General features: G+C 35.4%; 1 protein-coding gene across 1 annotated transcript; it reads left to right on the top strand.

The window, feature by feature from the left end:
* Positions 1-392: 392 nt before the first annotated feature.
* LOC110920744 (GEM-like protein 1) lies at positions 393-7718 on the top strand. The gene is made up of 4 exons (XM_022164945.2): positions 393-835; positions 1026-1127; positions 6432-6703; positions 7203-7718. Exons 1-4 carry the CDS (start codon positions 541-543, stop codon positions 7383-7385), a joined length of 852 nt encoding a protein of 283 aa, XP_022020637.1. The 5' UTR covers positions 393-540; the 3' UTR covers positions 7386-7718.
* The last annotated feature ends 5884 nt before the right edge of the window (positions 7719-13602 follow it).

The following is a 13602-nucleotide window of genomic DNA, read 5'->3' on the forward strand; positions in this document are numbered from 1 at the left end:
TCTACCCAATGATATAAAGCCATGTCAACTCCCCCTTTCACTCCCCATTTTCTACTCAAACACTAGGTATGGTTCAAACTCCCACTCAATTAAAAAATAAAAAAATTTTGATTGGTTTTTCTATCATCTCTCCTCTCTCTCTCCTCAATCACTCCTTCTCTACATTCGGTGAATAGTCACCGATTTCTCTCCCTCTCTCCAACTCCCCACTCACCATTCAAACACTAGGAGTGGTTCACCAATCGGTGAAACCATTCCCCAAGCTCGGTCCCCATAACCATACCAACTCCCCTTAGAAAACTTAACTCGATTCCTAGTGCACCACATGTTAAACAATATTGTTTAAAAATTTAAAAAGAATTAAAGTATATAAAGATCTAGTTTCCAGAAGATTCGACAGTTAATCGTGTTCGATTACGTGACACCTGCTACAAACAACAGAACTCAAAACCCTAGTAGTCAAATCGATCAGGCAATTCAACCACACCGGAATCAATTTCTTCAAATTCTCCTTCAGATCAATCCAAAAATTCAAACGCAATGAATCCAAATCAATCGGCGAAACCAGAGGAATCTCACTCCACCGGTTACGCTCCGTATCCAAAAATTGATCCAAACGACGTCGTTCCTCCTCCGGCCGCTGAGAGCTGGACATCCGTCCCCGTCGGTTCTCAACCTGAAGCTCCGCCACCGCCGCCACCTGCTGCCGGACAACCGGTGTATACGGCTGCTGCTAGGGCATCGGATGCTCCGCCGCAAGGTGCGGCGACGACGATGCCTAGTGAATCTAATCCTTACATAACTCCGGCTCCGGTGCCAGCATCTTCTTCAAAGAGTGAGTGTGCGGTTGAATTCGTTTTTGTTATAGATCTGGTTTGTTATGTGTTGTTGTTCAGTGATATGAGTATGAAACTTAATATTGATTGTGAAGTAGTTAGGTTTAAAAAAGTATCTGTTTGATTAGATGTTTGTTGATTGGTTTAAATGTATTTTGATGTTTACATGTTGTGTACCTGCTGTTTTAGAAACGATTGATACGGTGAAGGATGTGCTTGGGAAATGGGGAAAGGCGGCTGCTGATGCAACAAAGAAGGGTCAAGATTATGCTGGAGAAGTCTGGCAACATTGTAAGTTTAGCGCTTAAAATGTTTTTGATCAATTTTTATTTAGTTATTGTTTGACTCTATATATGAAGCATAGTATGAGTACTTTTAGTTTGAAATGCATTTTTATCGTCACGAAGATAATGAAGATCATATATGCATATGACCATGGATTGGACAATATGTTGACAGTTATCTAGGATTAGTGCTTTCATATTTTGTACTATGTAGTTGATATCCCGATATATCACCGATATATCAGTGATATATTGGTTATCGGCCCCTTGCCGAGGTATCGGTGCGAAATATCGGTACCGATGATATCAGTGATATTGATCGATATTTGACCGATTTCCCGATATCAGTACCTTTCTTCTTATTTCTACCATTCGTCCTTCTTCTTATTGTTGCTATTAGTGTTTTAAGTCTTAATTGTTAGTTGTTCCTGTTAAATGTTAGTGTTTTAAGTCTCAGTCATTTCCTACTTGCTACAATTGTTAGTGTTTTGTAAGTTGCAAAAGGTTAATTTGTTGGTAGGAGAGTATACTGAATTGTTAGTGTTAAATCGCTACATATATAAATTTAGCATGATATTAAAATTACCGATATCCCACCGCGATAACCGATAAGCAATATTTTACCGCATTAACTACTTAGATTTTGTAGTGTATATGTTACTTAAGTGTTTCAACAACATGCAACATAAGGACAAACGATGACCATGAAACGAATGATGAAAAAAAGAGGTCATCTGTTTATTGAGTTTAGGTAATTAGATTTACTGTATCATTAAGGCGATGGGCTTTTTAGCATATCATTTAGTGCCCAAGAGAAGTTATGAGCTTCGTGTTTGAGTTTGGTTGTATTAAGAATAACGAGTTACGATAAGGTAAATTGGGAATTGGTGCCACATAGAATCCTACACAAGGTGAATGCAAAACTGCTAACTTGGATAAAAATTTTGTTTTGGTTGAATAAACGCTACTCATTTTTTTTATCCGCTTAGAAGTTAACATGATGATTGATGGCTGAATTGAAGGTTTTCATTTAGTTTACTTATCATGATTTGTTAAATATCAGCCATGATAAATGTTAAGAAGAAGATGATTTGAACTCAAGAAAATGTGGACGATGGGAAAACACAAGAGGAGGATAGAGAGAAAATCACACTTAGAATTCAAGAATGAAGGAAGAAAGGGATAACCGCCCCCTATTTATACTCATCGCATTTAATGCGATGGATAGTGGACCGTCAGGAAACAGGAAAAGCACCCAATAGCTGACTGACACGTCAAAGGAGAGAGAAGACGTCGGCTCGTTTTTCGGGAAGCATGGGCGACAGGGTCTGCTGATGTGACAGAAAGTCACTGCAAAAGCAACTGTTCACCTCCGAAAAGACAGGGACGTCAGACGGTCACACCAAACACTTCCCAATAACCACCAAACTTCCAACAGAAGGAAACACAAAAGGGTCAAAACCCATGCGGCATGCGTCCATTTGGCTCACTTTTTTCAAGAGGCCAAAACCCATGCGGCATGCGTCCATTTGGCTCACTTTTTCAAGAGGCCAAAACCCATGCGGCATGCGTCCATTTGGCTCAGTTTTTTCAAGAGGCCAAAACCCATGCAGCATGCGTCCATTTGGCTCACTTTTTCAAGAGGCCAAAACCCATGCGGCATGCGTCCATTTGGCTCAGTTTTTTCAAGAGGCCAAAACCCATGCGGCATACGTCCATTCGGCTCACTTTTTCAAGAGGCCAAAACCCATGCGACATGCGTCCATTTGGCTCACTTTTTCAAGAGGCCAAAACCATGCGGCATGCGTCCATTTGGCTCACTTTTTCAAAAGGTAAAAACCATGCGGCACGCCCCCATTTGGCTCACTTTATATGAACCAACTTCAACGCGACGCATGGAGATCATAACTCTCATAAGTCCAGAATCCCTCCTAGACGATTAACTCAACTAGAAGGCACACTGGACTGGGGGGACTTGAAGAGGTATGGTCCCAATTCCCTGCCTACATGGCAGGGACCACACCACTTTTGTGCACACAAGGCATCCATGCACCAGAACATTCTAGAAGCTTGCAGAAGACATCTGGGCGGTTCACAGCTGGCATCGAAGATGCTTTGCCCAACATAAAGGACAACACGTGTCACCATTGACAGAAGGCCACATAGGCCTGCGACAATCCAGAGAGCAGGGCTGACATGACCAGTACGAGGTACCCAGCACAGGCGAATGCAAGGACGCCACGTGTACCACTACACCCTTCGCGACAGAGCAGACCAAGAGGATATTCCCCTTGGTCGGACAGCTGGCGCGCACCTACAGCTGGCACAGCTGCTTCCTCCTTCTCCACCCTCCGGCTATAAATAGGACCCTTCATCATTCAGGTTCGGGATCTGGGCTCTCTTGACTCACTCTATACACACACTGTTTATTTCCTCTCGGAACAGTACTTATTCTCACGCCGGAGCCTGGTTAAGAGGGAAAATCCCCTTCCCCCCTCTTAACGAGACTAACGGTGTTTACTGTTTTGCAGATTTCGAGCCATCAATACGAGTAGAAGAAGAGGTTGAACCCCTTGTATGAAACAACCCCATTGATTATCCTTGTGATAATCACTGTTTCAACAGTTACTTAAATTGTTTTATCAAGTGTAAGTTTAGTAAAAGCATTGTATATTGGTTTTGTTTAAGTTGGCTAAATCATCATCATCATCATACTCGGTAAATTCCAAGGTAGGGTCTGAGGAGAGTAAGATGTAGACAGCCTTACCTCTACCCCGTAGGAATAAAGAGGCTGCTTCTAGTGAGACCCCCGGCTCGATTGTAGTTTTGTATCAAGCCTTGGACGTAAGACACATAACACTCAAAGTCTCAAACAATCGGGACAGAGACTGATTGGTGCATGTACCCCGTGTCTTTCAGCTATCAACGTCACCACATGATGCATGATTAACCATCCGCCGCTTTTAACGTTATTTTCACGAAATTAGTAAAATAACGTTAAAGTTAGTACCATTTCACTTTTGCCCCCCGAGCGCCCACAGATATATACCTTATATGTGCACACCGCAAGCGGGACATACCAGTGATCAGATACAAATCTACTAAATGGTCATCTATTCATGGTTTCATTAAGCATCATATCGTCTTAAATGTTAAAAGTTATCAGCTATATTTGCTACCAACGCACTTGTTGAGATGACTTTTTATGGGAAGATGAACATAGTTCATTAAAAAGTATGAACATATATTACTATATGCCTATATAGACGTATCCTTGTGTCATATATAATCCTTGAATCCCAGAATTGGCGCCAAGTATATATCAATGACAATAATCTATGTAAGCTGTTCGATACTAGGGCTGGTCCATGATCCATCTTGGTCAATTAATTCATCTAAATAGTTAATGATAACTATTTTATTTTTTTACCATCTCTTTCTGTTTTTACTTTCAAACACTGATCCCAGTATCCCACGTATTACTCTTTTCTTTTTCTTTAAAGTTATATGTTCTGTTTTTTGCATCTGTGTATTTTTTTATTTTTTAAAAAGCCATCTTGTAGAGGTCACAGGTAACTGTATATATTTTTGGATATCACCTTTGCGAAAACATATTTTTTGAAACATCATTTACACTGAAATTTGTATAAAGCCAGTACTTCTACAAAATGCTTTATTTTATAAATCTATATAGCGTGAGTACTTTGCTTCATAGTAAAATTTAAAACATGGCATATTCAAATCCAATCTACAAAAATGACTTGTTTATATTGTTATTTTCTGTAATAGGTGTTCTGAATAATAAAATCTCAAAATATGATGACAAGTTTGTCTTCAAAAAGTTGATTGGTTTTATGATATTGTTATTTTATATATAATCATGATCATTTTTGGATAGTATAATTCTTTAGAATGCGAGTGGTATTAAGTTTGATAACTGGTCATGCTTTATGTATGGATTTAATAACAACAGGCATTTAAATAACAGACCTTTTATATTATGGCACCTTGTTTAGTTGCACCTTTTCAAGTATAACTTATATGAAGTGTGTGGTTCAAGACCTCAACTTTTCAGATGCGGTTGTATTGTTATGACGACACTTTGTATTGTTATAAGTTATAATGGCATTTAGGAAAATGTATCGTTATAACAAATTAGCACATCTGAGAATAGCATTTTAAAAATAACTAAGAGACTGTATGTGAAGTCATATAGAATGTTGACACCCTCATCAGTTATTTTTGGCTTTTCAAAAATTCTGATGGCATTTTTGTCATATAAAATGTTGACATCTTCTATTATCTTTCTTAAGGCTTCATCAGGTACATTTCTTTTGATGAAAACAAACGCATTATATGTACCGAAGCACAGATTTGTGATTTGTAGCAGTTTAGGGTAAATTTGGGATCACTGAGAATAATGACCTAACAAATAAAGATCGTCAAAGTAATCAGCGTAGTCCTTGTTTTTTTAGGGTGTCATATTTTAATGAACAAATGGACAAAAAGCTTAAAATTATCGAGAAAACTGAACAAGAAATAAGTGAAGGGAGCCAAATAGTACAAACAAGTAGAGGAGACAGGTGCATATGAATAAGAATATACAAACAAAGTTGTGCAAATGCAAAATGTCAATTCCAATAATTGAATTTGAAGTGTTCTGTTTTCTCTGTGGAGTCTTTAATGAAAAATTGAGAAGACAAAAAGAAATGCTTAAACTTCCATCCAATTAAAATACAGATCCTCTTCTCATGATTCCATATGTCAATTGAGTTTATTAGTACAACAATTTATCTTGCATTAAGCTTATTTTTATTCGATTTATCTATATTTTAGTGAAAATTTACATTCAGTATACATGCAAGATATGCTAATATATATACTGTCCTGCTCTATGTAGCTATGGTAACTTGTTTCATAAAACAGAGAACACCAGAGGTGGCAAAATGGGTGGGTTGGTTAATGGGTATTGGGTCAAAACATGCAATATTTAGGTATGGTCAGAAACGGGTCAGGTTGACATGAACACTAACTAGAGTGTTAGTTCTGAGTAGAAAAAATATATTATTTTGATCATAAACTTATAAACTTATTTTTATAATAGAACGATTTAAAAGATTTAATGCATCGAAGATGCACTTTAGGAACCCGTTTTTTCAAATCCCGCATTTTGGTTTTACTCGTTAAAGAAAAACACAGCCCAAATGGTCGAAATTGCCACATCTAAATAATGCACGCATGCAAATCCAAAACATGATACTAAATTCATCTGATGTTATCAGTTTTTTAAATAAAATGAATATTGAATCAGTGAAAACGGCACCAAGTATTACTGATGCGGCGGTTGGGAGAATTGCACAAGGAACCAAAGCTCTTGCAGAAGGTGGTTATGAAAAAATCTTTGCAACAACATTTGAGACGGGCCCTGATGAGAAACTTGTCAAGTATTATCCCTGCTACCTTTCCACATCTGCGGGTCCGGTCATGGGAATCCTCTACATGTCAACTGCAAAACTTGCTTTTTCAAGCGACAATCCACTTTCATACAAAGTTGGTGAAGAGACACAATGGAGCTATTATAAGGTCCCATATCTTCTTACCATTTTTAAAAGTAGAAGTAAAGTATATGGATGGTCCCTGTGGTTTACTAAAATTTTGGATTTGGTTTATAGCTTTCCAAAAGTATACGGATGGTCACGGTGGTTTGCCCTTTCTAACACATTTAGTCCCCCAGCTTTGCCAAAAGTCACATGGACGGTCCTTATGGTTCGCACTTTGTAACGCATTCAGTCTCTAACTTGGACCTGGTAAAACCTTTAAATTTGTTGGTTGCGGACTAAATGCGTTACAAAGTGCAAACCACAGGGACCATTCGTGTACTTTTGGAAAGCTAGGGACCAAATTCAAAATTTTGGTAAACCACAAGGATTATCTGTGTACTTTACTCTAAAAGTAGTTTGCTTTCTAAAATTTCAGTTTTTTTATAGTTGACCCATTTGATCATTTAAAGATTAACATAACCCGAGGCGGCCCATTCATTATTAAACGGGTAAACTGTTGGACTAAAACCTTAATATAACAGGTGGTTATCCCGTTGCATCAGCTGAAAGCTGTAAATGCTTCAAAAAGCAAAGCCAATCCTGCGGAAAAGTACATCCAGATTATCTCAGTTGATAATCATGAATTCTGGTTCATGGGTTTTGTTAACTACGACAGTGCTGTAAAAAACCTTCAAGGCGCTCTTCAATCGCATCATCAAGTGTAACTTCTTTCTTCATGGGTATATTCAAGTCATACATGACAATTTATTGCGTTGATGATAAACCATGGTCGCTACAGTAAACTGGTTAGAACATTATGTGGTATGGTTCTTGCTGCATATTTTATGTGGTTAGATACAAGTTGGGTGCACTTTGGTGTTTCGTGTGATGCTCTTTTATTTCTTTCTTTCTTTGCATTATGTGTTTCGTTGTCGTTTCTCTCGATATTTGTGCTATTGTTTTATTGTATATTTGTATGATGTTAAACATGGCCCTTCGTGTCATTAAGAGATTTTTTATTTGGTTTGTATGATTATGTGGAGACTTAATATGTAGAATTTGTACAATTGTACTGCTTTTCTGGCTCTTGTACTTACCGAAATACTAATGAGTTCTTTGTCAAAAGTTTTAGCAACTATAAACCGACTTAGTTGAGAAATGATGGAGCTTTACATTGAATTAATGTGTATTGCGCAATCTATCCCTTGTGTCAAGTATTACCAACAAAAATTGTTAATGATATATAAGTATTTTATATCATACAATTAAGCACAATGTAAAGGATCTCTCTCTCTCTCTCATGCAACTTGGGAGCCACCTAAGCATAAGATTTGTTGGGGTGAGGAGCACGAAATGGAGAAAGATGGTCTATGGTGGGTGATTCAAGTGGCAGTTTGGCTTATGTGAAAAAACAGAAATGATTTGGTGTTTACCCGAAGATAACTAAATATGGCTATGATAAAACAAGAAATCAAGCAATTTGCTTTCCTATTGGTCAAAAGCCGCTTGGGTTTGAGGGTAATGACGAGCGAGGAACGGTGTGATTTTGATGTATTGAATAGATGTAGTTAACTTTGGTGATGTTTTGTAACATTTGGTGTGGGCTAATACATTGTTAGTCCTATGTTAAATAAAATATATGCTTTAATACATTGTTAGTCCTATTGAAATAAAATATATGCTTTGTTGGCCGTTAAAATTATAAAAAAAAAAACTCACTAGTAGTAGCATACTTTGCCATATACTTTAATTCAAGTGGTTGGTTACCATTATTCCTTGGTCAATTGATGAGAGCATCACACGTACGGTTCAACATATGGCCTGCGTATATGTAATCATTGTTCTCCCATTTTCTCATGTGTCTTCTTGCCTTTTGGAAATCGTCCTCCATTATTTCTGGAATATTCGTACTTGTAATGAACACCACCTTTAGTGTCACGAATAAAATGTGCATCTTCTTCTACCATCGCTTGACTATTAAACGTCTGATGTGTGACGAAGTAGATACAAAATAGAAGTGTAATCATCACATAAAGTATATTTGTCCAGCCAAGAGTTTGTCTCCACTAAACTTCTCTTTACCCGTATAGATCAACGTTAACACCCTAGACAAATCATATATTAGCTGTGAATATGCATTATTGCGTTCATAAGAAATGTCTTAGTCTTGGATATCCACGCATATTAAACCCATTGGTTACAGATACGTGATCTTTATCACATCTTCCCATTCCATATAGGTAAGGACTAATGCCATGTTTAGAAAATTGGTGCAATTTAACTTTTGCCCCCGATAGCAAGTTGGCTTATGATAGGATTAATAAAATTATATAGATAAACACATAATCAAAGTAGATGCAATTGGATTTTTAATAAATTACTAGTGATTAGATACATCATCATCATACTTAGTAAATTCTACCAATATCAAAGCTAAGGTAGGGTCTGAGGAGGGTAGATGTAGACAACCTTACATCTATCTCGTAGGAATAGAGAAGCTGCTTCCAGTGAGACCCCCTGCTCGATTGTAGTTTTGTATCAAGTCTTGGACCTAAGACACATAACACTCAAACAATCGGGACAGAGACTGATTGGTGCATGTACCTCGTGTCTTTCAGCTATCAACGTCACCACATGATTCATGATTAATCATCTGCTGCTTTTAACGTTATTTTCACAAAATTAGTAAAATAACGTTAAAGTTAGTACCATTTCACTTTTGCCCCCCGAGCGTCCATACATATATACATTATATGTGCACACCGCAAGTAGGGCATACCAGTAATCAGATACAAATATACTAAATGGTCATCTATTCATGGTTTCACTAAACATCATATCGTCTTAAATGTTAAAAGTTATCGGCTATATTTGCTACCAAAGCACTTGTTGAGATGACTTTTTATGGGAAGATAAACATAGTTCGTTTAAAAGTAAGAACATATCTATACTATACTATATTATAATGCATATGGCATTTTAAGATACTCAAAAAATAAGAACCTTTCCTTCCCTTTATTTATAGAATGACCCTTAGAATGAGGGTAGTTTGGTCTTTTAAACATTATTTATTTTTTAGCCTCTAAACTTATTACACTTAAATCCCTAATGTTTTATCTAAATTATAGATAATTAGTTACAATTCACCCCTCCATAACAAACTTATAATTTTTTTACTTATTCTTGACATATTTATCTATATCTATACTTACTATATTATAATGCATGAGGGATGAATATTTGAAGATACCTAAAAAATAAGAACTTTTCCTCCATTTATTTATAGAAAGACCCCTAAAATGAGGACAGTTTGGTCTTTTAACCACTATTTATTTTTTAGCCCCTAAACTTATTACACTTAAATCCCTAATGTTTTAACAAAATTATAGATAATTAGTTACAATTCACCCATCCACAACAAACTTATAATTTTTTTATGTATTCTTGGCATATCTTATAAACTATACTGTTTAAAAAAAAAATCCAAAGATAGCATGACGACCTACACATTTTTGTCGACGTTTCGGTAGTTGTCTTGTTCAATATCGACGCACGAATTAAAAGGTACAAGTCGATAATGCTTTAATGTACAAGTAATTAATATATGTGATCTAATGTGCCTAATCTACAAAGATTTTATAAACAAAACATTTTGTTTTTATAAAAAAAAAATAATTCTTTTATAAACATTTTTTTGTAACAAGTAATATAAATAAAATAATCCACAAATTTGCAATCTTTACTAGATAAATACTAAATTGTGTTTCAAATTGTTAGAGATTATAAGTTCAATTATATTGTTATAGATAATATTAGTCAGTTTCAAATTAATTCTTTACCAACTTAACTAGATACATATTAGATTGTGTTGCATATTTTTAGGGATTATAAGTTAAAAGTACACTCATATAAATAAGATTAGTTAGCAACTAAAAATTTGAACTTAGTATGATAAAAAGTTAATAAAGATATAAACTGTTAACATCCTTTTTTAATAAAAAAACGGTTCTTGAAATTTTATAAAAATATAAATTTTTTATATCTGTAAAAAAACGAAAATTAACAATTTAAGTTAAAGGTCTAAAACATACTTACAAGTCAAATACTATTATTTATTATTTTTATAAAAATGAAAATTTTAAACTTAAAGTTTATTGGATGAGTACTATGTTGATATTTAAAAAAGTTTTGATAATTATACTTTATAATTTAACCAATAAAATAAACATACTTTACAATTTTAACAACTTATCTTTTATTTTTTGTCTTTTGATTATTAGTTTTTATAAAAAAACAACACTTTTTGTTTTTTGATTATTAATTTTATAAAAAAACAAAACTTTACATATGTGTAACACTTATGAAATATATCCACCACAATAATGTTATCGTAAATATTATACGAATAAGAAAACTACCAGAAAGAAGTGTCGCAATGCAAAGTGTCGCCCCCGCTGCATTGCACGGGCACTCTACTAGTATTACTATATGCCTATATAGACGTATCCTTGTGTCATATATAATCCTTGAATCCTAGAATTGGCGCCAAGTATATATCATTGACAATAATCTATGTAAGCTGTTCGATACAAGGGTTGGTCCATGATCCATCTTGGTCAATTCATCATCATCATACTCGGTAAATCTCACAAATAGCAAAGCTAAGGCAGGGTCTGAGGAGGATAGATGTAGACAGCCTTACCTCTACCCCGTAGGAATAGAAAGGCTGCTTCCAGTGAAACCCCCGGCTCGATTGTAGTTTTGTGTCGAGCCTTGGACCTAAGGCATATAACACTCAAACCATCGGGACAGAGACCGATTAGTGTATGTACCCCCGTGTCTTTCAGCTATCAACGCCACCCTATGTAGCACGGGAACGAGTACGAGACTGGGGTACGAGGATGATACGGGTACGAGGAACGACAAAACTCAAAAATCCAAGATACGGGTACGACAAAGGTACCACAAAAAATATAAAAGATATAGAATATAACGGGTAGTTGATGATCCTTGTGTTTCTTGAGAAGTGAGAATCGATTATTATATAGATGATGATGATGATGATGATGAATACATATGATGATATGATGATGAATATATATGATGATGAACTGAGAAGAGAAGAAAATGAAAGGCCGACGTTATGTATAATTGGATATTGATCGGTTTTTTAACTGAAAGGCCGACTATTTGTTATGGAATTTGAAAGGTTTAAAAGATAAAACCCTAAAAATAATAGGATACGTCCCCGAAACTTGTAGTCGCCGTCCTCGAAAAGTGTAGTCGCCATCCCCAATACCCAGAAACGTTTAGGGGACGTCCCCATGGCGTTTCCGTCACCAAAACGTCCCCGGGACGGGTACCCAATGGTTCTAGGCGTCCCTGTGCTACATAGACGCCACCACATGATGCGTGATTAATCATACGTCACTTTTAACTTTATTTTTACGAAATTAGTAAAATAATGTTAAAGTTTGTACCATCAAAATAGTTAATGATAACTATTTTATTTTTTTTACCATCTCTTTCTTTTTGTACTTTCAAACACTGATCCCAGTATCCCACGTATTACTCTCTTTTTTTCTTTAAAGTTATTTGTTCTGTTTTTGGCATCTGTGTATTTTTTTTTATTTTTTTTAAAAGCCATCTTGTAAAGGTCACAGGTAACTGTATATATTTTTGGATATCACCTTTGCTAAAACAGATTTTTTGAAACATTAGTGGTTTTACGCTGAAATTTGTATAAAGCCAGTACTTCGACAAAATACTTTATTTTATAGATGCTGGTTAACGTACAAAGTGTCTTAACGTACGATGCATACGCGATGCATTATCAACTTGCGAAATCTGGTAACTAACATCCGAGTTTGGATTCCTTAACAACATGCGAACTTTCGTTTTTATAACATACAATATTTCTTCTACGAGTTTATAACATACGAACTTGCCATCGAGTACGCAACGTACGTTAAGGCATTTTGTACGATACACTTTTTCTTATTTTATAAATTTATATAGTGTGAGTACTTTGCTTCATAGAAAAATTTAACACATGGCATATTATAATAAGCTGTCTAAGTATCACTTCATTCAAATCAAATCTACAAAAATGACTTGTTTATATCGTTATTTTCTGTTATGTTCTGAATAAAAAAAATCTCAAAATATGATGACAAGTTTGTCTTTGATCGATGTTGTAAGGTCGGTCAAAAATAGAGTTAAAAGTGTCCTATTCACCTTTTACTAGTAAAGGGCAAGTAGGGTGTCGAATCCACAGGAAATCAGTGGAAAGTGTAAAAGTTCGTTGCTTTAATTATCATCTATTTCTAAACTAATTGCTTTTTGCATTTGTGAGAATAATTGTGAAAACAAATGTAAATTAGAGTTGTAAAAATTATGAGAAAATGACCGATCTCCGGGTTTTCAGGTTATACAGAAAATCACGTTACTTAATTACGACTATTTGGAAATCACATAGACATGATTTGATAAAAACTTATTTTGATAAATAATTAACGGATAGTAGATTTGATTGCAATGATCCACGATCGAAACCGAAGGGTTGATGCAAATGAACAGGAATCCAATTAATTACCAATCTTAGATTTCATAAACATAATCAAGTTTAATGATTAAAGGTTTAAGACAATGACAATTTAGAAGTTAATCCCAATCGTTGATGAATAAACCAAATAATTGATGAACAAAAATGATTACGATAATCAAATATTGTTTAATCAAACAAGAAACAATAAGAACAACTAACCGAAGGTTTAATCGAATCCTAATCCAAAAAGTCATAACAATAAGCAAACCAATGTTTCACACATAAACCCTATTCCCAGAGACGGTCACGGGAAATCTAGCCGCTTGTGACGCTCGTACAATCTTCAAAAGCTTGAAAAAAATGATGAAGACATGAGGATTTGGTGAGTTGTGGAT

The sequence above is a fragment of the Helianthus annuus genome, chromosome 2 (assembly GCF_002127325.2).
Source record: "Helianthus annuus cultivar XRQ/B chromosome 2, HanXRQr2.0-SUNRISE, whole genome shotgun sequence".
Classification (NCBI taxonomy): domain Eukaryota; kingdom Viridiplantae; phylum Streptophyta; class Magnoliopsida; order Asterales; family Asteraceae; genus Helianthus; species Helianthus annuus.

Coding starts and splice junctions, on each gene's coding strand:
- LOC110920744 (XM_022164945.2), top strand. CDS start 541: ATGAATCCAAATCAATCGGCGAAACCAGAGGAATCTCACTCCACCGGT. Junction 1,128..6,431: donor TGGAGAAGTCTGGCAACATT/GTAAGTTTAGCG, acceptor ATATTGAATCAG/TGAAAACGGCACCAAGTATT. Junction 6,704..7,202: donor CACAATGGAGCTATTATAAG/GTCCCATATCTT, acceptor TTAATATAACAG/GTGGTTATCCCGTTGCATCA.